Source organism: Salvelinus sp. IW2-2015, linkage group LG33 (assembly GCF_002910315.2).
Source record: "Salvelinus sp. IW2-2015 linkage group LG33, ASM291031v2, whole genome shotgun sequence".
In the NCBI taxonomy this organism is placed as follows: Eukaryota; Metazoa; Chordata; class Actinopteri; order Salmoniformes; family Salmonidae; genus Salvelinus; species Salvelinus sp. IW2-2015.
Window position 1 is genome coordinate 2450166 of NC_036872.1, and position 26845 is coordinate 2477010.

The 26845-nt window shown below is 43.2% G+C and overlaps 1 protein-coding gene and 2 long non-coding RNA genes across 3 annotated transcripts in view; 2 read left to right on the forward strand and 1 right to left on the reverse strand.

The window, feature by feature from the left end:
* Positions 1-11146: 11146 nt before the first annotated feature.
* Positions 11147-11680, reverse strand: LOC139023561 (uncharacterized). Its single transcript, XR_011474695.1, has 3 exons — positions 11609-11680; positions 11401-11512; positions 11147-11306 (listed from the first exon to the last, which is right to left on the reverse strand). It is a non-coding gene; the product is annotated as an uncharacterized lncRNA (long non-coding RNA).
* A 3234-nt stretch (positions 11681-14914) lies between these two features.
* The window catches only part of LOC111957814 (SWI/SNF-related matrix-associated actin-dependent regulator of chromatin subfamily A containing DEAD/H box 1A), a 37858-nt gene continuing 25927 nt past the window's right edge, over positions 14915-26845 (forward strand). Inside the window, exons 1-8 of the mRNA XM_023978837.2 lie at positions 14915-15462; positions 16475-16601; positions 16721-16868; positions 16983-17046; positions 17317-17408; positions 17605-17700; positions 17837-17915; positions 18050-18609. Coding sequence (XP_023834605.1) covers positions 15351-15462; positions 16475-16601; positions 16721-16868; positions 16983-17046; positions 17317-17408; positions 17605-17700; positions 17837-17915; positions 18050-18609 — 1278 coding nt within the window. The 5' untranslated portion in view covers positions 14915-15350. The remainder of the gene's footprint in view (positions 15463-16474; positions 16602-16720; positions 16869-16982; positions 17047-17316; positions 17409-17604; positions 17701-17836; positions 17916-18049; positions 18610-26845) is intronic.
* The window catches only part of LOC139023625 (uncharacterized), a 4750-nt gene continuing 3366 nt past the window's right edge, over positions 25462-26845 (forward strand). Inside the window, exon 1 of the long non-coding RNA XR_011474789.1 lies at positions 25462-25629. This is a non-coding gene — a long non-coding RNA (uncharacterized lncRNA). The remainder of the gene's footprint in view (positions 25630-26845) is intronic.

The window sequence follows — 26845 nt, forward strand, 5'->3', positions numbered from 1 at the left end:
GTTCTAGTATCCCCTCTCAACAATATCAAATCTATCTTGAAGTATGCTACAGTTACTTGGTAATGGTTTGTTGAGTACTTCTGACACTTGATTTGTTAGACGTGTAATATAACACATGTATAGGCCTGACATATAGGAATATCACATGCCTTTTGTTTCATTTTACCTCATTTATCTTTCTATTTATGGAGCATCCCAGTACTATACGTTTGATGTTGCTGTTTCCTCTAAGAGTGATCTAGGGTTGAGATGTTGCAGCCTGTAGCCAACCCAAGAATACTGTACCATTGACCATCAATAAAAAAGCAATGACTGCACTGATATGTATACATGTAGTTGTTTTCATCATCAGGGATCCCCACATGACAAAATAGACCACAAATATTACTCCATCAGCATGGCAACAACAAATGAACCATAGTGATAGACCCCCTTATCAAATCTGAATCCCAACCGCAGCCCGTAGAATTCCTAGGAGAGAAATGAAGCCAATTTCAATGACCAATACCTACATGTGTCTCAGTTCATAAAGACCAAAAGAGGGGTTGGATAAATAAATCAAGAGAAATACAAGAATGAAAATTAAAATGCCATCACCTTGTTGTAAGACGAAAGATAGAGAATAGAAGAAAAGCTTTTGGAAACCTATTGAGTTAGTGCCACCGAAATCACATCACTAAAGATTTGCCTCCCCACAGCAAATGTTATATTGAACAATAACCCGTCGATTAGGAGCTGAGTCGGGCAGGTCTGAATAACATGTCTGGTCCTGGGTGAAGCTGCACTGGAGCTGTTGGTATTGGATTAGAGCTGATGTGAGAAGCCCACCGGTGGGGGAGAATACTGATCAGGGTAGGTGTGGAGACTGGAGAAACCACACATCACAAACACAGGCCCATTGTAGTGAGTTTCTGTGACCCCTCTGTCAAAGGAACTCACCAGAACCAACTGTTAACACAAATGTGCAAATACATCTTTACATTTAGCTATTTGTCAACTTTTTGTGATGCAGAACTTAAAAGGCTTGGATTCAAAAAATAAAGAGTTAGCAGCCAGGCTTTTTATGTGTTTTATATAACATGGTTTCATACAGTATTAGACCTTTAATAAAGTGGCCATCCATTTTTCTTCCTCCTTTACAGCTAATTCTGAACCATTAAACCCAGGACAATCATATTAGCAAGCAGCAAGCAAGCTTAAGAGAAGCAATGGAAACCCTTCAATCAACTATTCTCTGAAGAAGATTGAAGTTACTGGCGGTAGCTTCGAGGTTAGAGAAGATTAGAGAAGTGGACCAGCAACCGGAGGCCAGCAGAAAACACGTCTGTGCCGTATCAATCAATAAAGTATTCTTGTTCTTGGTCATGTTCTTGTTCTTCTTCAGTACACATAAACACATAACTGCTCCCCCACGGAGTCAGAGCCTAGAGAGCTGCAGCAGCCTCACAGGGTCTCAACTAACCCTGTAACTTCAATCACCTCAGGTTACCTGCATCCTACCAAGGAACTCGGATTGCCACAGCACCTCTCTGATTTCTCCTGACAAATTGTCTTATCAGACTGCAGCCGATTGGGCGAATAAAAACATGACCTTTGCCTGGGCTCCCTGACATTCCTTCCGGCAGCCATCTTTGAGTACACTGATGGGGGAGATAAGGAGGATCAGTACAGCCACTGAAGTGGCTAACAAGGACCATTAGAGTCTTTTTCATGCATGCTGCTGGGGCTGGGGGGTGCTGGGTGGTGCTAACCTTTCAGATCGGCGGCGTCATTGTCCGGCATTAAAAGCAGGCGGCCATTGTGCTGGAAAGGTTCTCTGAGAGGAGGGTTAGGTAGGAGGAGGAGGAGGAGGAGGAGGGGAGGTAGAGATAAGTGGCTCCTCCTTTCGGCCTCACGCTCGGCTGCTCCAAGAGGAACCGGGGACAGGCCAGGGACACAGTGGGGGCTTTGTGGCGACTTATCAGGAGTGACGGCCCAGTGCAGGGAGGAGTGAGAACCAGTGAATAGGGAAGGAGTGAGGGAAGGAGAGAGGGATGGAGGGTGGAAGGGAGGGTGGCGGTGGACTACGGACATAATGAGAAAAGAGAGGGGTGCGGAGAGGAGACTGGTAAGCCTGCTGGGCAAGCATGAGAAGAAGAAAAATGCTCCCCAAGATCACATTCCTATCCTGAGTGCACAGTCATGAGACAGAGAGGAAGAGGGAAGGAGGGAGAGAGGAGAATACGTGGTAGAGAAAGAGAAACAGGGAGATGGTCAAGAGGAGATACACAATATGGAGGTGGGGTGACTATGGGAGCTTTGGTTACACTAGAGAACTTCTGACATGTCTGTTAAGCTTCTTTTTTTTGAGAGGGACAGTGATAACAGGGTGAATGTGTCTGTGCCACTTCCTCTGTGTGGTCTACTGGCAGGACACAATCACACCCAGGAACACAAACAATATCATGGAGCTTTCACGTCCACGTACACCAAAGACCAGTGTACGTTCACATGAACTTCACATGAACTTTACATGACTCAGGCTGAGGTTCAATCCAATCGAGGGTGGTAGACACTGCAGTTTATAGAGCAATGTTTCCGCGTTCGCAATTTGCTTTCACTGTAAACGCTGTATATGACGACTCAATTGGAAATTATCTTTAAAAACTGCATTGTTGGCTATTCTGCGTGCTGCCTTAGGGATAGAATCCCGGCCTCAGTATTTTTCACAATTACCATTTTATCAGTCTATATTTTTTCAACCACAAAACTCCTTAACAAGATGTAGAATTTGGTGGTTAAGACTTGCCCAGGAAGAAAACGGCCAAAGTAACAACAGATTTATAGTTTTTTCGAATGTTATGACAGCCTATTGTCACAGAATTACTTTTGATCAAACCCGATGCCTAATCATGGCAAACATACAATGCTGTGACAGACTGTGTTGTTTTTAGTAATGTTTTTGATGTACAAAAAACATGAACCAAAACTTTTTTTGTGCACATACACAGGGGAATCCCCTTAATATTCAATTGTACTCATATTCAAGCAGGTTAGTGAGTTTGTATCCAGTCCATCAGACAGACAGACAGAGACAGTGGGACTGGGGAGAGACTGCTCCATGGCAACTGACCTGGCCTGGGTCTGGCGATAACCTCCCAGTGGCCTGCTGGGGCCATGCTGAGCGGGGTCATGTCAGACATCGGCCCCCGTGGCGTCAGCCCCTCTCTCCCACATATCCTCTGCCACTGCCTGCTGCTGCTGTCACCACCCACCCATCCCCCACCCACCCCCCACCTATCCCCCGCTGGCTTGTCCCAACGCAGACACAAGCCCACCAGCCCACGCCAGTAGGGGGTTGCTCCCATCTTCATATTCCCATCTCAGCCATTTCACAGTCTGCAATCCGTAAAGCAAAGAGGGCAAGGGACACCACTAACGAGTTTTTCATTCTCTCCCTGTCTGTCTGTGTGCCCCTCTCTCATGTTTCCTTTCCCAATAACATATCAATTAAAGAAGGAAAATATCATATTTTTTCATTTCCTCTCATTAAGCTGTAACACTGAGGCTTAAGCCTGGGTTTATTTTACATTTGAGCTGTATAAGAAAGAAGGCGATAGTATAGGTTGCTAATATAAGAGCGGTCGACAAGAAAGTGTAGCACAAATCGTATGTACATCCCCAATGTATCTATAACAGTCTAAAACTTATGTGCATACTTTCTAACATCGTGGAAATGAAATCAACAGAATTGGGCAAATATTAGACATATTTAATACATAGGGGGAGGACATATTCAGAAGGATTTGTAGAACACATCAAATTTGAATTGACTACAGGATATTGTTTGCTTTGGGGCATTTACTAGGGTAAGCATATAGAAAAATGCAACGGTATTAAAGTACTATACTGGGTATGTCTATGTAAGCGAGACTAAGCTTTGAGTTATATTATGTAAGTCAAGCCAGGGGCATCAGTCATTCTGCCTCAGTGGATTGTGTTGGGTGCTCAGCACTACTCTGACAATCTTGGGAATTTGCTCATGCTGTTCTTTTCCAGTGAGCAACAGGAATGAATGATGACTAAACAAAACTGACCTCCTGGACTTGAGCTAAAAAGGTAGAGTAGATGGGCTAAATTGAGAGAACGGCCCTTCCAGGACTAAAGATGGAGGCAGAGAGATACCGTTGATCTAACTGTTGAGAGCCACAATCAATGTTTCTTAGACTGACAATGGTGTCTGTAGAAATGATGCGTGTGGTACATGTCAGTAATTCAGATTAGTTATGAGATAGTTGTGGTAGTGATAATGGTGACAGGTTGGGGGAAAGAGCATGATACAGTATCTCCTGCCAGTCCTTCCAAGATCATACCCAATTACAGATGATTGAACAATCACAGACACTAATGCACAATTCCACTAGCGCACTAGTGAACAATCACAGACGTTTTCAATATGCACTTTGCAGTTTGACTGGCATCTTTTCCTACATATATGCGTGCATATCCACGTTCGTTATGATTAGTTAATATGCCTAAGGTGTTTCCTCAAAACACCCACCCATTACACCCACCCACCCTCCTCTCTCCCCCCTGGGAATTCTCATAGTATATTAGCAGCAGAGCGACAACAAAGAGGAGACATGGTGAGGAGCGTCACATTCTCTTCCCACACTGCCTTTACCCTGGAGATGGGTTGATTCCATCTCCCCTCACTGGCTGCCACAGTGACCCGGTAGTACCCAGTGCCCCCTCCACTCAATGCACTCCCACCCCACCATTTTAAATAAAGTCCCCAGGCTGTGCCACCCGGACCCGGCCTCACCGGGGTTTGACCCTAGCCTGCCACGGAGGGACACAGGGAACTCACCTCCCTTTCCCACATCTACTGGGTACGGAGGCAGAGAGAGAGATAGAGCGAAATTCACAGGACAGTTACCGTCCCTGTTGATAACAGCTGGGTTTTACCCCTTATAATTCTTACTTAATCATACCTTTCTAGCTTTCATATTTTCATAAAGCACTTTTGAGGCCCTTCCAAGTCCATGAATTGCATACCAGTATTCCATGTTGACATTCCACAAGGCACAGACGTCATTTCAATTGCAGGTTTTGATTTACATTTGTTTCAGTTGTCAACTAACGTGAATTCAACATGAAATCATCAAAACAATTCACCATAACATTGGATTTAGGTTAAAAGTTGGGTAAAAAAAAGTGTTGATGACTTTTTGCAAATCCAATCAGTTTTCCACATTGTTTGAACATCATCACATTGATTTTTTTGTGGTTGAAATGATGTGGAAGCAACATTAATTCAACCAGTTTTTGCCCAGTGGGATGACAACTCTAATAGAAGATTATAATAAAAACTAAATAATAGGTACAGAGGGATGTTTACTTCGCGTGAGTGTGTTTTATCCATCACATGATGAATATATATTAAACTGTTAATGCAAATTATATACTGACATATACCCTTACCATAATTAGTATTATGATCAATCCCATCATGAATATCATCACTCTGTCAGCTCTTGGGTTTTGGATGTAATAGTCAGAGGCAATGGTTACTTAATGTTCTGATGATTTTTTTCTCTCCCAGTAAGGGGTTTGAAGGGGTGATATGCATTCTCAGAAGGGCGGTGGGTCAAATCCCAGACATGTTGCCACGGAGATAAGGTGCTCCCTGCCGTCGTCGGGTCTCGGCCAAGTTGGGCGTCATGGCGACCGTATAGTGACAGGCACAGTGACAAGTCCACTGGAATATATTGAGTCAACCTTGAAAAGTGCTTTCCCAATGGGATCCCCAATCTCAATGTGTACTCCATCTTTAGATGGAGTCTTATCATGTACACAATCACTAATCCAAACACTCTCTTCAAACCCCCATCTTCAACTTCATCAACCACCTCCATTCTGACTCCCTGGCTACTCTGATCTGCATCTCTGTCCGTCTCTACTGAAAATCATTGGTGACTAGGAGGTAAAAGGTAAAACCATAAAGGATTCATACCTGCTAACAAACAGTGGCTGCCAGCTCACGTACATTTGTTATTGTGCTTTCCCATCTATTCTTTGAGGTGACAGTGGGAGCAATGAGGCATTCATCTCTTTCTAAAGAGCCCGACTTGAGTACTGTTACTTAAAGTAAAAGTTGTAAACACAGAGAGAGAGAGAGAGACAGGGTGAGCGACTGTGCGGTCCTATGTGAGCCGAGAAACTGCAGGAAAACTTGAGCCATGGTTTGGCGTCCCACTGTGCGGGGTCAAGGCCCTGATCAGACTCCATGTCAGTGTGCCCATTGTCTTCATGGCAGTAGTGTAAGTTATAGGGTCTCCATAGTGATGGGGAGAGGAGACAGGGTGGCGGCAGAATGGCGCTGCTGTGCTGACACAAGCCAGGACTGTACATTGTAATGCATCCAGTCAATGTTATGCTATGAGGGTGCATGCCTTTTTCAACACATGAAACACCAAGGCTCCTTAAACAGCATTACAAGGCCATAAAAGCAGGTTAGTATTGATTTACATCTAATCCTTGTGAACCATCAACCTATCAACCTGGTTAAAATAGTATGCTAAGTTGATGTTGAAAAGCAGTACATACCGTATGTTTTTTCTCCCAATGTTGGTGGATTTCACTCGGCAGCATTTCAACCCATCAAGGTCTAAGAGTTGGAACAACAACTGAATTGAATACAGGTGAGTAGTTGCACCTCATGCAATGAACGAAAAGTGAACCTAAATAAATGTAGGCCTGTACGTTTATGTCTGTTCCATAGTGACGTGTTTTTGTGAGTAATCTTGATGATATTAATAAGAGTGGTTCACACCTGTAGATGTATGAGCCAAGAGAGTATCCACCCCAGCCCAAGGTAAGAGCATTTGTATGTGTTGCCCTCCTGTGGACACTACTGACATGAGGGTGGAGAAAAAAGTATCTCTGTTATTACAGGGAGTGAGACCGTTATTATAGCTGTCACCGAGTGGACAGGCTCAAATCTTTAGGGCTGGGCTGTATAAAAATCCTTGTTAAATAATCTGTAATTATTGTATTATTTTAGCTAGCTAGTGATACAGTTAATTTCTTATTGAAAACCTATGTTAAAATTGTTAGCAAATTTTGAAACATGCCAGGTTAACATCATCATTAAACAAGTTTGACTATTTATTAATCTCTGATGTGTTGGGATACATAGATGGGCGGCGGGTAGCCAGGTAAAACATCTATTTGTTGATGTGCCCTTGAGTAAGGCACTTAACTCGAATTTGCTTCAGGAGTGCTGTACTACCAAAGATGTCTATAACTAACCGAAGATAGACCAAAGCCTGTCGTTTCCATTGGAAACAAATTAATCATAGCGGGCAGAACAAGCAAGGAGGGGGGCAGAACCAACCTATGGGAGCATTGTAGCATGTATTTAGTCCCTGTGCCCAAGAACACTAAGTTAACCTGCCTAAATGACTACCGACCCGTAGCACTCACGTCTGTAGCCATGAAGTGCTTTGAAAGGCTGGTCATGGCTCACATCAACACCATTATCCCAGAAACCCTAGACCCACTCCAATTTGCATACCGCCCCAACAGATCCACAGATGATGCAATCTCTGTTTCACTCCACACTGCCCTTTCCCACCTGGACAAAAGGAACACCTATGTGAGAATGCTATTCATTGACTACAGCTCAGCGTTCAACACCATAGTGCCCTCAAAGCTCATCACTAACCTAAGGACCCTGGGACTAAACACCTCCCTCTGCAACTGGATCCTGGACTTCCTGACGGGCCGCCACGCTGATCCTCAACACGGGTGCCCCTCAGGGGTGCGTGCTCAGTCCCCTCCTGTACTCCCTGTTCACTCATGACTGCATGGTCAGGCACGACTCCAACACCATCATTAAGTTTGCTGACGACACAACAGTGGTAGGCCTGATCACCGACAACGATGAGATGTGGTGATGTGGTGCCAGGATAACATCCTCTCCCTTAATGTGATCAAGACAAAGGAGATGATTGTGGACTACAGGAAAAGGAGAACAGAGCACGCCCCCATTCTCATCGACGGGGCTGTAGCGGAGCAGGTTGAGAGTTTCAAGTTCCTTGGTGTCCACATCACCAACAAACTAACATGGTCCAAACACACCAAGACAGTCGTGAAGAGGGCACAACAATGCCTATTCCCCCTCAGAAGACTGAAAAGATTTGGCATGGGTCCTCAGATCTTCAAAAGGTTCTACAGCTGAACCATCGAGAACATACTGACTGGTTGCATCACTGCCTGGTATGGCAACTACTCGGCCTCTGACCGCAAGGCACTAGTAGTGTAGTGTGTATGGCCCAGTACATCACTGGAGCCAAACTTCCTGCCATCCAGGACCTCTATACTAGGCGGTGTCAGAGGAAGGCCCTAAACATTGGCAAAGACTCCAGCCACCCTAGTCATAGACTGTTCTCTCTGCTACCACAAGCGATACCGGAGCACAAGTCTAGGTCCAAAAGGCTTCTTAACAGCTACCCCCAAGCCATAAGACTCCTGAACAGCTAATCATTGCATTGCCCCCCCCCCCCCACCACCACCACCCACCCCACCCCACCTCGACTAACCTGTGCCCAGGCACATTGACTGTACCAGTACCCCCTGTATATAGCCTCGCTGCTGTTATTTTACTTTTGCTCTTTAATTATTTGTTATTTTAATTTTTTACTTATCTATTTTTACTCAACACTTATTTTTCTTAAACTGCATTGTTGGTTAAGGGCTTGTAAGTAAGTATTTCACTGTAAGGTCTACTACACCTGTTGTATTTGGCGCATGTGACAAATACAATTTGATTTGTATATTTCCGTGCAATAACCCCATTCGCCCTTGCACTCTGGCAAAGGGGTAAAGTGTACAAAACCTAGACCACTCTGTTCATAACATATTCTAGTTTTGGGAACAGAAACATTTATTGAGATCAAATGTTTCATTGATGAGAAAATGTGCAAAATATCAGCCAAAATCCATCTTCTCTCACTGCCATATTTGGTAGTGAGAAGAAACGCTAAGCGGATGCTTCACATTTATACATCTGGTGAAATATCTGTCTCATTGTTCTATCTGTGATAACGCATATTTCTATTTGTGGTTAGCTTACAAGAAGTAACATCAAATATTTAGATAGACCACAGTCTTTCGTTTCCAATGGGAACAAATGAGTCATAGTGGGCAGAACAAGTGACTAGGGGGGCAGAGCCAAGCACGAGCTAGCGAGATCCTATTGGTGCATTCACTAAATATCTGAATATTTTCATTAGGGAACGCCTACTCTGTGAAGTGCGCCTGTGCAATAACTCAAACCTCCTTTGCACTCCTTCTAAACAACTAATTTAAAAAAAACTTTTGCAAAGGTTAACATTTACAAACCTTAGTCCACTCCTATCATAACAGATTCACGTTTTGAAAACAGAAAACAGTATTGATATCAAATGTTTCATCGATGAGAAGATTTGCAGAATGTCGACCAAAATCGATCTCGTTCAAACTTCTCCTACTGCCCGCCAGTGGGCTTCCAATTCAATTCAATTCAATTCAATTGACTTTATTGACATGGCAAGTTCATTATTACTTACATTGTCAAAGTATACATATCGAAAAATAAAAATATATATGTATATATATACAAAATAATATATAATTTATATATAAATAAATGGTGGGACCAACAGTAATAATAATAGTGGACATGGGATTACCATTAACAACAACTAACAACAACAATATTAATCAGAACAACAATACATTAAATCAATGGTAGTAGACCAGTGTCAATATGACTTGAGAAGACATATGACCTGGGGCCTGTTGCACAAAACTAGGATAAGGGATTAAGCCAGAATATCTTGGTGATCCTGGCTCAATTGATCCGTAATCCGGTTGCACTAAATGGATAGGGGGCAGGAGGATATGTTATGGTATAAATTACATGGAGATTTATTCTGTGGAGCTAGCCTGCTCCAGACCAGGCTAAATTCCAGAGATCTATTTAATCTCATCCCTAATGTCAGTCAGCAGTCACCACAAATGGAAACCAATAGTTATTTCACTGCTCACTATACATTGTTATCACATATAACTAGACCCACTGTTATTATTTAAACGTTTGTGATCATTAATTTCAATGATTTTGGATAAAAATGATTTTTAGATGATGTTGCTATCATTAGATAATTTACAGTTTCCCATAGACTATAAGGCTATATATAAAATGATAGAATATTAGGGCCACAGAGGGGAAAAAACACAAGTCATATATTGTAACCAGTTGTTTTAAAGGAGGACAGTTGTTAAAATGACAGATGTGGGGCATTTCGTGAAATTGTACTTCAGTATGGTTTCATAAACAAAGACATGCTGATGTGCCAGAATATTAAGTATCACATTGTCATAAGTATCAAAACTGTAAAAACAATAGTGTAGCTTTTCTGCAGAAAGAACCAGCCTCATAAATTTATGACTTTATCCTTTTTCTTCAGTGTGGCCCTAGTACTCTGTCATATAAACAAATACACATTCCATATGAATATAAAAACACAATGTGTAACATTATGTTCCTTTATTGAATAAGGACAAAACAAAGCAGGTAAACCATCAGCTCCTTTCGAAACTGAAGTCACAGTGACTCTACAAGATGGAAAGCACAGAATCCAAGCATATTATAAAAATGATACATACACATTCAAAGGTCTGTATATAACACACCCTGCATGTCTGCACACTAAAATAAATGCAGGACAAATCCATACACATCAACTGAAACAGACATGAATGGATGCAGTAGCCTCCCTGCAGCCTTGTATTACACACAGTATACCGCACAAACATCATAAGAGGCCAAATTCGTCAAAAAACGAACCAAAAAAACCCAAATTCCTCTGCCACCGCAGGACATATTTAACCAAAATTGAAAGCACACATACTAACTAAAATAATTCAACACATATTGGTCCCTCAGCAGCCGACCACTGTCGTCATCAGGAAGATTGCCGGATTGTCCCAGTCCATGGCTGGTGGCACTCTGGGGCCCTCTCCTTCCTCAGGCAGGCCACATTGTGGAGGACAGCACAGCGACAGTAATATCACATGCCCTAACAGGGCTGACCCTTAATTTGTGAAGGCAGTGAAAGCGTGCCTTCAGGAGGCAAAGGTCATTTCAACTCTGGCCCTGGTCCTGGCATGGGCATGGTTGTAGGCCTGCTGTGCTTCCTGGGGGTCTGTGAAAGGTGTCAGGAGAAAAGGCTGGCAGCCATACCCCCTGTCTCCCAGCAACACACCAGAGAATTCACCTGTCAACACAAAATCTCATCATTACTACCTCATAAACACAGTGATATTCTTGACACAGCCATGATGGTTATAAATAGGGGTTGTGTGGCTTACCTTGTGATAGGCACTGATAGATTTCAGAGGCCCGAAAGATTCTGGAGTCATGGACTGAGCCAGGCCATTTTGCCACAACATTGCTGATCACACAGTCAGCATTGCAGACCATCTGAAATCATAAGATGAGGAATATTACACCAATCAATGCACATCACTGGCAATGCAGAGTGTTCGTCAATGGACAATATCAAAAAGTTATGTTCACCTGAACATTAATGCTGTGAAAGGATTTCCTATTCACAAATCGGCCTCATGGGCACCTGAGGGGGCTTTTATCCTTATTTGTGTGCAGTCCACTGCACCAATGACATTGGGGAAACCTGTCACACAAAGTAATGAGTATCCTACTATGTGTTAACAGTTGTCCTGTAATTTGTAGATCCTCTTACCTGCAATCCTATAGACTCCTCTTTGATGTCACAGAGTCTTCTGTGGCCAGGGAAGGAGATGAAGACATCTGCTAATGCTTTGATAGCCAGACACACACTCCTTATTGTGCGGCAAATGTGTGCCTTGTTCAGCTGTTCTGCATCCCCACTGAGTACAGGAAGGCTCCACTCAAGAAAAAGCGCAAGGCCACACAAACCATTTGCTCCACACTCAGTGCATGGCTCCGTGCAGTGCGGTGCTTAATCCTGGGACCCAGTAGTCTGCATAAGTACCTGATGCCATCTGCAGAAAACCTGTATCTTTCATATAGATGGTCATCAGGAAGGCCAGTGGGTCCAACCGGTCCCTGAAACACCTTTCTCGCCTGAAGGCTCTCCTCAGCACAAGTGCTTCTTCATCCACCACATCTCGCACGAATGGGCATGCCATTGTCAGAGCAGAAAGGAAACACATTTTGAGCCTTCATATAGGCTAGTGGCCACACCTGGTGCTGGGGGGGTGGCGCAAAAGAGGGCGATGCCTTATAACGATGACTTGGTTGTACTGATTGCTGGGAAAATAAAAAAAACCTTAGAAAGATGCCACCGTCCTGTGTGCTCACAATAAGAGCTCATATGTCATGGCTCACTTGACTTTACAGAAATATACCTAATTTTTATTTTGAGCTGTGTCATCTTCTTGGAGCTGGGGGAGGAAAGAAAAATAACGATTAATACATTTGTGTTACAGTTAGCATACAGTGTACATTGAAGGCATATCTCACCTCCCTCTCAAGTTTTTTTATTTCAAGGTCCAGTTTCCTAATTGTCCTCTTTTTTATTTCGGACTCCAGTGCAAGATTTTCCATCTTTTTCTTCTTGTACTGAATGTCTATGTCTGCCAGTTCTATTTGGCGCGGAGGTGGTTGCCATACAACTTTCTGATAGCTTGTGAGCTCTGTGAAACACAATACAATTAGCGCAGCTGGAATTTGGCAGGATGTGGTGTCCTTTTATTAATACGCACTATGTTGCCAGGCTGGTTTTCCCACTGTATAGCATCTGGGTCCTGTAAAAGAAATTAGATTTTTTGATTTTGATGAGGACTCCTCACCATTGTAGAGTAAATAGTACTTTCACAGTCTTAACATGATACCTCATGCCTTCTGGAATCCAGAGAGATGGTCTCCTCCTCATCATCGTCTCCATCATGTGCTGTTGCTGCTGCACTGGGGCCTTCACCCTATCACATTTAATCGGATTCATATTGAAGCTAGTAGACAAGACATGCCAGCCTACAGTATGCCTTTGATGGAGTACTCACTGGATCAGCATCGTCTGGTGCTTGTGCTGGTGGCTCTAACAGGAACACAGTGCTGCCAGACACTGCAAGGCAATAGTAAACCAAAGTCAGACAGTCCAAATTGATTCAATATGAATGTGGTTGTATCCCATGTAGAGATGGAAGGACATACCTTGAATGAAGCGGGTGGCATCTTGGGAGGAACCTATGCTCGTCTCTTTCCCCAGCGAGGACCCCTCTAAGACGGGCCTGCCTTTATTTAGCTCCAAGGCCATGTCCTCTGCTGGGGTAAGGTCAGCCTTTGGTGACCCACCACCCGTGCCTTGTCTGTGGGTATTCTTTTTCACTGCTAAAACAGTACAGCAAATGTGTGAGCAGGCACCTTCTGGGTACAAATATGCTTGTGCTTTGTTAAATATTAGTCAGGGACCATACATTCTGCAGAATGTTTCTTGTATTTGATTTTGACCTGCTGCCATGTCCGTTTTGGCCCGTCATTGTTAATCTACACACACAACACACACACACATTTAATGGAGTCACACTGCAAAAAATTACTTGGTATTTTTGTCTTGTTTTCAGTAAAAATATCAAAAAATGTATCATAGCTTTATACAGTGTGATGGAGTTACTTTACACAATTTCACTCATATCTGCAGTGCATTCAATTAAAAATGTAACCGTTTCATAATTACAGTACAACTGCATTTTTGGAGATGTGAATTAAATATTTGAATTGTAATTGTGATGTTTCAGCGGAGCGGTGAGTGTGTAATTGTGCACTACTTACGCATTCAGGCGGTCTGCAATACTTTGCCACGCTTTTTCTCTTTGTTTTATACATGTGGCGGTGTTGCTTTCTTCTTAATTATATCTTTTACCTCCTCGTATGCCTCCATGAGGATTTGTGCTTCCGACGGGGAAAAGTACGCGGCTCTAGTTGCCATGGTAAATCAGTAATCTGTGATCTGTGGCGGGGTCTATTTGAGTGAGCCGTGAGCACGCACCTATCCAGGATTGGTTTCACCTGGTTTAATGAATCCGTGTCTGCTCATCCTGGCTTGGTCTTTGTGCAACCAATTAAGCCTGGACGCACATGTTTTGGCTTCATTGAGCTCAGCTGAGTCATTTATCCCGGATGTCTTAATTCTACTTTTGTGCAACAGGCCCCTGGTATGAAAGACAAAACAAAACTAAGCTAAATGGGAAATATTCAACATTACTTTGCATTTTTCACTGGCTGTCCCTCAGGTTGTGGCAGAGGGCACATATTTGGCTGCCAAAACTGCACATTTTGGCTTTTCACCCAATAAATATTTGATTTTTTCTTCATCTTTATAAGTTTCAAATTCTTTGTATTGAGTTATAATTTTGGGAAAGAAATATGCTCTTAGGTCTGAGTATTTGTCACAGTGTAGTAGGAAATGCACCTCTGTCTCTACCTCTCCCCTGGAGCAGAGTGAGCACAGCCTGTCCTCTCTGGGCAGCCAGGTTTGTCTGTGACGACCCGGTCTCTATAGCCAGACTGTGCTCACTGAGTCTGTACCTAGTCAATGTTTTCCTCAGTTTATTTCTAATCAGTCACAGTGGTCAGATAGTCTGCCACCATGTACTGTCTGTTTAGAGCCAAATAGCATTGAAGTTTACTTTGATTTTTTTGTGGTGTCTTTCCAATAGGTTATATATTTTTCTTTTTGTTTTGTGATGATTTGGTTGGGCCAGATTTTCTGAGGGTTACCATATTTTACTACCATATTTGTTAGTGAGTTGAAACACCAAGCGGATGCTTCACATTGAAACATCCAGTGAAATATCTGTCTCATTGTTCTATCTGTGGTAACATGTTGCCGGAAGTGTAACGCCGGTCTCGGCTTTAGTGTCTTTTTTTCTTACTATTGGTCCAGTCCTGAGTTATCTTGTCCAATAGATAGCGTTTTTATAGTCTTTCGCAGCAGTGTGAGTTCGCGGGAAAATAAGATAGCTAGGTTTTGTAGCTATAGTTTTAACTTGTATATCTAAATTAATGAACCTATTTTGAAATGTATTATTGGTGAGTTTATCGTTAGATATTTTGAGTACTGACATTTAAACTGTTGAGATCGGCTTTCAAACGAGTAACACGTGACTGGCTTGTTAGTTAACGGTATTCATACAATTCATGGTAATCGTAGCTAGCCAGCTTTCGATAGCCAGAATAAGGAATATTTTGTACCGAGACAAAGAGCTCACCTCTCTTGCGTGCTAACTGTGTAGCGTTTAATACTTGCCGTTTGAAAATGAGTTTATTTAATTTAGAGCGGTTTCGTTTTGACAAGAATAAACCGACATCAAACCAGGACAAATACAGCGGTTCCGTAAGTCCAGAGTCGGAAAAGGAGAATAAACCAGGTATGATTTGCTTGATGACTGTAGCCACTAGCCAGCCATTATTAATGTAACGTTAGCTAACTCCCACCCCTGTAACAAAGGTTTTTATAACGCATAGTTATATCTGTGGGGATAATCTTTGCTGATACTGACTGTTGACATCTAGCTAGCTAACGTTAGGTAACTAACGTTGGCTGTTTGACAGGTGACAGCCATTGACTTGCTTGGTAGCCTTAATAGCCAACAACACTAGTTAGCCAGCCAGCTAGCTAGCGTTATCAGTGGCTTTCTCAGTGGCGTCAGTTAACATTAACGTTAGCTAGATAGATGGCTACCGTTAGCTAATTAAACGATGTTTTTGGTTGGGAACGGGTAGCTAACAACAACAGCATACCTAGGCTATGGGCCTCGTTTTAAACCTATCAGTCCCGAGACCCCAGCAAAAATCGGCTTTTCATTTATCTTACTTCCATGTATCTGCATATCCAGCCTTAGATGTATCCTCACAATGAAGTGTTTTACCATTTTATTTTCAGGACAACGAAGGCTACCATTAGAACACCATTAGAACACAATATTGACAATAAATGTCAATAAAAAAGGTCTGCCAAAGCAAAAACCGAAAGAATTTATATGAATGCAGACATTTTTGCTCACTGGGAAATGAATATCCAACTAGTCAGTGACAACTGTTTGGAGTTTGTGACCTCAACTATGTGAGCTTTTTACAGATATTATAGACCTGACATTTTCTATGATAAAGACATGTATGTTTTTAAATTCCCGACCCCGGGCCCCTTCAGTATCCGCCCTTGTCTCACAGACACTGCACTAGCTCAGCCCCCAATAATCACACAGACTAATGGTTGGTATCTACAGATGCTGAAGAAAAACAAATCCAATGGTACGGCCCAGAAGTCTGTAGCTCAAACACACAGTGCTTTTAAAAGAGGTTAGAATTCCAAAACGCACTCACTGGGGTAATAAAATGATTGCTAAACTGTCTTTGCCCATATTTCTGTGGCACATACAGCCCAAGTAACAACACCTGTATCCAACCTTGGAAAACCTGGGCGAGGAGTAGTATTTGAAGATGTCATCAGTGACTCTGACGATTTGGCAAGTGACTCGAGAAGTGATACATTAACAAAAAGGGTGACGTAAGTAGAGCTGAAATATCTAGACTTATATATTCCCCTTGACTTCCTTCAAGGTATAGCGAATTCCATAAAGTGTAGCCTAATATGCCAGTCTAATCTTGTAGTTCTTTCTATTTCAGTGAACCTGTGAAGGAATCACTGAAACGAGACGTAAGAGAGATGACTGAGACATCTGATAAGGAAGACAAAATGGACAAGGAGCTGGAAGAGAGACTGGCCAAACTGCAGGAACTCTTCCCTCAAAGAGACGGGAAGGAGCTGCTGGAGGTAATGTCATAGTCACTTTTATGTCACAAGCTATAGTATAGTCTCTCAAAGATGGCTGCTGCTCAGTTTCTGTGGATACACATAGCTATATGTTAAACTTTGCTTTGTTTTCAGGTGATTAAAAGCACAAGCACTTTGGATGGTGCTGTAGCCTCATGCCTGATGTTTGGTGACAAAGGTATCTTTCATTTACTAACATCATAGACCGCAGGTTGCAGCCTGTCCCTACCGCACCCCCAAACACAGCTTGACCAGTGTTTTCCATGGTTATGCCATGTTTTCTTCCGCTCATGACAACATAGCCTAGACCTCATTGTAATGATGGTTATCGGGCTTTGTCTGCCATTGGTAAAACATGAAGAAGGGGGAAAAAATGGACCAAACCAGAAGTTGGCTTGGGCATCTGGCATGTGTATCTCCTCACACATTGACACAATTGTTTGTCCAGACTCAACGCGAAAGAGGAAACAGGATGGCTCCAGCAGTTCCCAAGACAGCGACGTGGTTCAGCAGCCCAGTAAGAAGAGGAGATCGTCTCTGGTAAGACTGGGACTAGCAACCAAACAGGCCAAAATGGGGATGGACTAACCTCGAACTTGACCATTTTAAGAAAGGCGTGTTTTTTTGTATCAAAAACATTTTGCTACGATGTGCACTAGTAAAAACACCCCAGGTAGGCATTGTGTTGTTACAACTTCTTGGCAATATTAACCTTCACCGCGGTCTGATCCTCCAGACTGAAGACTCTGAGGAGGGAGCAGAGCCCAGCTGGGAGAGACGGGAGGCCATGGTCAGAAAGCTGCAGAGGAAGTTCCCCGACCAGGATAAGGAGGTGAGGGGGACTGTTTTCAGACGTTGACACGGCAACCACATACACCTCGGTAGAGGACATGATCATGACACTCCAGGTGAGAGAATCCATATCTTAATGAAGAGTGTTTTATTCTACCCCGTCTGTCACTCTATAGGAACTGAGGTCCGTGCTCCAGGAACATGAGTGGAACGTGGACGACGCCCTGGAGGTGCTGCGCATGTTCTCGGACCCAGGTGAGATGACACTGTCCTCGCCCAGTTGAAACATCACTGATAATGTGCTGCTACAACCACTATATACTATATTTATTTGTACTGTACTCGTTATATTCATCAATTTGCCATTTTTACTGATTCTTCTGCTGAAGATGAAGACTCTGGTGCACCTGAAGTATCCAGCTCCCCTGATGTCAAGCAAAAGGAACTGAATGCCAAGAGTAATGCCAAACCAAGCAAAGCAAAGAGTGATGCCAAGCCGAGCAGAGACCGTTGGGAGTCTAAGGATAGCAAGGAGGAGGCCAGGCGAAGCAATGCTTCCGCTCTGAAATGGATGTTCAAGAAACCTGCACCTGAATCTAGGCCTAACTCCTCGTCCTCCACTTCGACTTCTACCAGCCAGAAGCTCTCCAACGGGACCAGCGTGGCTAAGAAGGAGGCGTCGGAGAGGAAGAGGATGGCTCGCGCCTCCTACGAAAGGGCCAGCAGCTCGGAGGATGAGGACACGGAGGGGGCCAGCAGTGAGTTTGAGGGCGAGGACGACGAGCTAGATTTTGTGGCGGAGGACGAGGGCACATCCACGCTCAAAAGCCAGATCCTGAGCTTCTTCCAGGAGGCCTCGCTGGATGAGCTGTCTCTCATTGCCGGCTGCTCGTTGAAGAAGGCCCAGAAGATAGTGGAGCTACGGCCCTTTGCTGTTTGGCAGGACCTGGTGAGTAAGAGAAACTTACCCATACGAAGAATGTATGCATGCATGACTAAGTCACTTTGTATAAAAGCGTCTGCTAAATGGCATACGTCATATATTATGTAAGAGAGCAATCTCGGGTGTGTCACTGCCAGCTGCGTGGCACAGTGGGTCTGCTCCTCCACAAGGTAAACCCAGCAGGTTAGAACAAGATGAGGTTCTTTTTAACATGGAAACTGCAGGGAGGAATGAAGGCACAACAGGTGCTAGTTGATTTTGAAGAGTGTCGGTGCCTTGAAGGGTACGTTCAGGGAGTGTGTGTGTTACTTTCACTACTGCTGGGATGCGTTACATCCTCAGTTTTTTAAAGGGAATATATGAGAATTTCAATTATAGAGATGCTAAAGATAGTCTATCAAATTTAAAGTGTTGAATGACCACACAAATCCACCTCGCCCCCCCCCCCTATCTCTGAGACGTTTTTTCCTCTCCATTAACATTAACACTGAAAATAACTGTAGTCTATATCTTCTCAATCTAAATGTGTTAATAAAATATCACAGCTTGGTATCTTTCTGGTCACGCTCCCCTATAATAGCGTGGTAGAAATGTTACCTACTGGAATAAAGCGCTAGTTAGATTTTTGGTCCAAAACACCCCAGCAGCCATCTGGAGCCGCATGGCCTGTCGTGAGCAGAACTCTTTGGTTGCGTCCCAAATGGCACCCTTTTCCCTATATAGTGCACTACTTTTGACCAGGACCCATATGGTTCAAGTGAAAAATCTTGCACTATATTTTTTTATTTAACCTTTATTTAACTAGACAAGTCAGTTAAGAACAAATTCTTATTTACAATGACGGCCTACACCGGCCAAACCCGGACAACGCTGAGCCAATTGTGCGTCACCCTATGGGACTCCCAATCACGGCCGGATGTGACGCAGCCTGGATTTGAACCAGGGACTGCGGTGACGCCTGTTGCACTGAGATGCAGTGCCTTAGACCGCTGTGCCACTCAGAGCCTATATAGGGAATAGTATGCCATTTTCCACCGCTTATCCATTGCAAGAGTGTCATTACAGAGGAAACGACACTCTCATTCCTTCAAGTGCTGAATACAGCCGACATCTTACTAATGTGTATTGATTTCATGTTGAAGAAGTTTATTTATCCTATGCCAGTGGTTCCCAAACTTTTTATAGACCTGTATCCCTTCAAACATTCAACCTCCAGCTGCGTACCCCCTCTAGCACCAGGGTCAGCGCACTCTCAAATGTTGTTTTTTGCCATCATTGTAAGCCTGCCACACACACACTATACGATACATTTATTAAACATAATAATGAGTGAGTTTTTGTCACAACCCGGCTCGTGGGAAATGACAAAGAGCTCTTCTAGGACCAGGGCACACATAATCAATAATTTTGCTCTTTATTTAGCCATCTTACATATAAAAACGTATTTCTTCATCAAAAATGGTGAATAACTCACCACAGGTTAATGAGAAGGGTGTGCTTGAAAGGATGCACAAAACTCTGCAATGTTGGGTTGTATTGGAGAGAGTCTCAGTCTTAAATGATTTTACACACAGTCTGCCTGTATTTAGTTTTCATGCTAGTGAGGGCCGAGAATCCACTCTCACATGGGTATGTGGTTGCAAAGTGCATCAGTGTCTTAACAGTGCGATTTTCCAAGGCAGGATACTCTGAGCGCAGCCATATTCAGATCTGACAGTGGCTTCTGATTTTAATTCAATTTTCACAGAACCGCTTGTTGCAATTTTGATGAGGCTCTCCTGTTCAGATATCGGTAAGTGGACTGGAGACAGTGCATGAAAGGGATAACGAATCCAGTTGTTTGTGTTGTCCATTTCGGGGAAAGTACCTGCGTAATTGCGCACCCAGCTCACTCGTGTGCTTCGCTATAGCACATTTGACATTGTCCGTAAGCATACAATGATGGAAAGACCTGTGTGTTGTCCTTGTTAATGCAGACAGAGAAGAGCTCCAACTTCTTAATCATAGCCTAAATTTTGTCCCGCACATTGAATATAGTTGCGGAGAGTCCCTGTAATCCTAGATTCAGATCATTCAGGTGAGGAAAAAACATCACCCAGATAGGCCAGTCGTGTGAGAAACTCGTCATCATGCAAGTGGTCAGACAAGTGAAAAATTATGGTCAGTAAAGAACTTTAAGCTCGTCTCTCAAAAAAAACGTGGCAATACTTTGCCCCTTGATAACCAGCGCACTTCTGTGCATTATAAAAGCGTTACATAGTCGCTGCCCATATCATTGCATAATGCAGAAAATACACGAGAGTTCAGGGGCCTTGCTTTTACAAAGTTAACCATTTTTACTGTAGTGTCCAAAATGTCTTTCAAGCTGTCAGGCATTCCCTTGGCAGCAAGAACCTCTTGGTGGATGCTGCAGTGTACCCAAGTGGCTTCGGGATCAACTGCTTGCACGCGTGTTACCACTCCGCTATGTCTCCCTGTCATGGCTTTTGCTCCATCAGTACAGATACCAGCACATCTTGACCACCAAAGTCCATTTGGTGTCACAAAGCTGTCCAGTACTTTAAAAATATCCTCTCATGTTGTCCTGGTTTCCAGTGGTTTGCAGAATAGGATGTCTTCCTTAATTGACCCCTCATAAACGTAACGGACATATACCAGGAGCTGTGCCAGGCCCGCCTCATCTGACTCATCCAGCTGTAACACATAGAATTCACTGGCTTGTATGCGAAGCAGTAATTGCTTCAAAACATCTCCTGCCATGTCATTGATGCGTCGTGAAACAGTGTTGTTTGATTAAGTCATTGTCTGTATATATATTTTTTTTTTGCCTTTTCCCCCAGCATTGTCCCATATCTGCGGCTGCAGGAATAATTAAGTCCTTCACAATAGTATGGTGCTTGCCTGTCCTAGCCAATCGGTAGCTCACCATATAAGACTCTTCTAGCCCCTTCTTATTAATGGTATCTGTTGCTTTTATACGTCTTATTACTCGAAAGTCGTCTTAATTCTCGCAAAAAAACCTCCTGTGGCTTATTTTTCAAATTGCCGTGTTTTGTTTCTGACCAAAGACTCATCGAGTTGTGAGAGTACTTTTGCCCATATAACACACTGGCTGAGGAAAGGCACTACTCCCAATATAAGTGAATGCCTAATCAATGTAGTTCTCATCATATTTGAGCCTTTCTGATGGCCCAACGTCCCTGTCTGTTCGGTGCTTTCCCGGGTAAGGAGGCAGTAGCTCGTCGGCTGCAACAGATTCACAACTGTCAGTGTCCATGCTAGCTGGGCTAACAACAAATGTAGAATTTCTGATGCTAGATTTCGATGTGGAAGCCGAACAACTTGTGTCGTCGACAGGTGCAGGTGTAGTACTGCTGGTTGGAGCAGTACATTTACATTTACATTTAAGTCATTTAGCAGACGCTCTTATCCAGAGCGACTTACAAATTGGTGCATTCACCTTATGATATCCAGTGGAACAACCACTTTACAATAGTGCATCTAACTCTTTTAAGGGGGGGGGGTTAGAAGGATTACTTTATCCTATCCTAGGTATTCCTTAAAGAGGTGGGGTTTCAGGTGTCTCCGGAAGGTGGTGATTGACTCCGCTGACCTGGCGTCGTGAGGGAGTTTGTTCCACCATTACTACCAGTAGAGTACTACCAGTAGAGCTGGTATGTGTTTCTCTGGACACTGGCCTTGCTTTTTTAAAACCATTTATACATTTTCAAGAAAACGGAATGAGCTGCGGCTATGTTTGGCTACATGCGGACCGTTAGTGGAATTCCCGCGAGAGATTAATGGTTAATGTGATTGGATGTTAATTATTTGACTAGGCTTCCTGTATTTGACATTGTGTTATTTTGCTCAGTACTAGATGATTTTATTTTTGGCAGTGAAACGAGGCTACTCAGAATTGGGGGAAAAAACATCACCCAAATGTATAGCGCCCGTTGGAAAATCTAAATGGAGTGTTTGAAAATGTGAATCACATTTTTATTTGGCGTACCCTCGACGGCATTGCGCGTACCCCAGTTTGGGAATAGTCGCCCTATGCCATGTAGTGTTTCTTTCATGGGGGGTACAAATCTGTCAAACGTGAGATGTTTAGACATATTGGGACCATATCAGGACACCTTCGAGAAGTGATCCTTATTCCACTTGTTTAATAACAAAACATGCTCAACTCCATTACTGTGTAATTACAATTCCATTATCCAAGTAGGCTAAATTACCATGGAGCAACATGCTAATACAATGCTTCAACTAGAATAATATGTTTACTACACAGGTATACAAACGTAACTAAAAGTGTGTTACTGCAAATGCATATTTTCCACAAACCTAAATGTCAACATTTTAAGTGTGGTAGTCTTAGGCCTACCCTCTATCCTCGTTTTCACATGAATTATGTCCATACCATAAACATCAGCAGCCTGGGTCCGTATTCAAAGATTTTTCTACCATTGAAATCCTTGAGTGGGATTATTTGAGAACATAGCCCCCTAGACAAATCATTACAAACAGTAGCCAGCCAGGTAGAACAGTTACACAATTTAGAAATAGAGATAAAATTAATCCCTTACCTTTGATGATCTTCATATGGTTGCACTCAGCAGACATTAATTTACTCAATAAATGTTCCTTTTGTTCGATAAAGTCTCTTTATACCCAAAACCTCCGTTTTGTTTGCGCGTTTTCTTCAGTAATCCACAGGCTCAAACGCAGTCAAAACAGGAAGACAAAAAAATCCAAATTGTATCCGTAAAGTTCATAGAAACATGTCAAACGATGTTTATATTCAAACCTCAGGTTGTTTTTAGCCTCAGTAATCGATAATATTTCAACCGGACAATAACGTCGTCAATTTAAAGGGTAAACAAGAAACGCACTTTCTCGGTCTGGCGCAGGAAAAAGCTCTGTGACACGGCAGGGTCCACTCATTCAGACTGCTCTTACTTCTTCATTTTTCAGAATACAAGCCTGAAACAATTTCTGAAGACTGTTGACATCTAGTGGAAGGCATAGAAACTGCAATTTGAGTCCTAAGTCAATGGATACTGTATTGGCATTGAATATAAAACTACAAAACCAACAAAAGAAACTGCTTCTTGAATGGATTTTTCTCAGGTTTTCGCCTGCCAAATCAGTTCTGTTATACTCACAGACACTATTTTAACAGTTTTGCAAACTTTAGAGTGTTTTCTATCCAAATCTACCAGTTATATGGATATCATATATTCTGGGCCCGAGATGCAGGCAGTTTAATTTGGGCATGCATTTCAGCCAAAATTCCGAATGCCTAGAGAAGTTAATGAAATGTGTTTTTGTTTATTAGGCTACTGTGCAGTCTACAATACATACTGTAGTAAACATGGGAAAGTGCCTAATTCCTTACATAAGGGAGAGCAGGCCATGTCTGTATTACAGAATGCGGGGCACGCTGGAGACCGGTGTTATATCATAGTTGTGATGTCTTCACTATTATTCTACAATGTAGAAAATAGTAAAAAATAAAGAAAGATCCTGGAATGAGTAGGTGTGTCCAAACTTTTGACTGGTACTTCCTTAATTAATTTGATTAATGGTGTTTCTATTCCATGAAAAACCCTCTGAGTTTCCGTTAGGATGGAACAGAAAATATGGCGCTGTACAACGTGACGCTCGTAAATCCAGAGCATTGTCAGTTTGTAAATTCAGACCGTTTTGCTCCCGCAGCGCGCACTGGAATAATCAAGTCAATAAATGTTGGGTAGTTAGCCTATAGTTAATATACTGGCAAGTTAGTAGTTATACATCAAACGTTAGGTAGCTAGCTAACATACCGGTACATACTGCTGTAATGATATGCTATGTAGTTCTTAAGGACAGAATAGCTAACAAACTGTTAGCCAACATAACGTGTAAGGTAACTTATTTGAAAAGTCATTACTTTATTACACTGAGTAGCAAGATACCCCTTGGTCATTAGGGCAAATCTGGTCTGTGATGGGGGGCGGGTTCACACCTAGTTTGGCTATTAGACTATTCTTTAGTAAAGGTTGAATAGTCTATTGTTCAGCTATTAGCCCCCCCTCCCCAACTTGCAACAAATTGTTGTTGTTCCCATCTCGTTCCTTTCCCTCTCCCACACATCATCATTCTGCGCCTGAGTGGCTCGCTTGTGGGTGTGCTGGCAGGATATGGCAGCAGCATCGGTTGTGCGTCAAGAATTCTGCATGCAGTAGCACGTTTGTATGAAGGTGTGGTTATTCACAGGCAAATTGTTATATGCTATGGAGGTACATTTGTGCCTTTTTTGTTGAGGGCAAAACTTTTTAAAAACATTTTCAATCAAAAATAATTGTTCCGAAAGCAACTTTTTCCCGACACAAAGGAAGTCATAGCGGACACCTACGAAGAAGGACTGTGTGATGATGGCATCTCAGGTAAGCGGCACTGGGCGTTCTTCCGTCCAACTTTTAAATAGCTAGTAGTTAGCTCCTACGATTCAGTGTCAGTTCATACCGTAGAATGATAAATCATGCAATTATTATTCTCAAGCTAACCAAAAGCGATTAGCGTTCTCGCCATTTTCATTTGAATTAATCTAACTTTCTTTCATGGCAACTCATAAGCAGGCCATGTCATATTTGTTTCATAGTCGATATATAATCATATTTCATGACAGTGTAACGGTTAGCTTTTTTTTTAACAGAAGGCTGAAAGAACACAATGTCTGTCACAAAGAGTTAGGGAGTCTTTGCAGCATGTAGATGGTGCAGGTATCATTGCATATTCGCATCACCTAATGAACAACCACAATACCAGTCTGGGGTTAAGCTTTCTGTGCTGTATTGACGTATCCTGAAAATGACATCTGCTGCTTTAGGTTGAACGGTCATATCTACAAAAAATAAGCTATTTTCTTTACTTTCAGAGAGCGAGCTGATCAAGGGGTCGAAAATGTAGATATTGCCAGATGTTCACTGTCCGAGGAACAGGCCGCGGAAGCTTTATTGCTGGCAAAAGTGTCCATAACCAGAGGTAATTAAACAGTTCTGTGTTCTTTTTCTCTCTCCATCTCTGCCTGTCTTGTTGTACATGGAACCTGTCTCACATGCATTCATTAAAAACCCTTAAGATGTCAGCTGCTAATTTTCAGATTTACATTTACATTACATTTACATTTAAGTCATTTAGCAGACGCTCTTATCCAGAGCGACTTACAAATTGGTGCATTCACCTTATGATATCCAGTGGAACAACCACTGAGAGCGATTGGTGTCCCCAGGGCTCTGTTCTAGGCCCTCTCCTATTCTCGCTATACACCAAGTCACTGGCTCTGTCATATCTACATGGTCTCTCCTATCATTGCTATGCAGACGACACACAATTAATCTTCTCCTTTCCCCCTCTGATAACCAGGTGGTGAATCGCATCTCTGCATGTTGGCAGACATATCAGTGTGGATGACGGATCACCACCTCAAGCTGAACCTCGCAAGACGGAGCTCTTCCTCCCGGGAAGACTGCCCGTTCCATGATCTCGCCATCACGGTTGACAACTCCATTGTGTCCTCCTCCCAGAGTGCTAAGAACCTTGGCGTGATCCTGGACAACACCCTGTCGTTCTCAACTAACATCAAGGCGGTGACCCGTTCCTGTAGGTTCATGTCTACAACAACATTTCGAGAGTACGACCCTGCTCACGCAGGAAGCGGCGCAGGTCCTAATCCAGGCACTTGTCAATCTCCCGTCTGGATACTGCAACTCGCTGTTGGCTGGGCTCCCTGCCTGTGCCATTAAACCCTACAATCATCCAGAACGCCGCAGCCCGTCTGGTGTTCAACTTTCCCAAGTTCCTCTCACGTCACCCGCCTCTCCGCTCTCTCCTGGCTTCCAGTTGAAGCTCGCATCCGCTACAAGACCATGGTGCTTGCTACGGAGCTGTGAGGGGACGGGCACCTCCGTACCTTCAGGCTCTGATCAGGCCCTACCCCAAACAAGGGCACTGCGTTCATCCACCTCTGGCCTGCTCGCCTCCCTACCTCTGAGGAAGTACAGTTCCCGCTCAGCCCAGTCAAATGTTCGCTGCTCTGGCACCCAATGGTGGAACAAACTCCCTACGACGCCAGGTCAGCGAGTCAATCACCCACTTCCGGAACACCTGAACCCACCTCTTTAAGGAATACCTAGGATAGGATAAAGTAATCCTTCTAACCCCCCCCCCTTAAAAGAGTTAGATGCCATTGTAAAGTGGT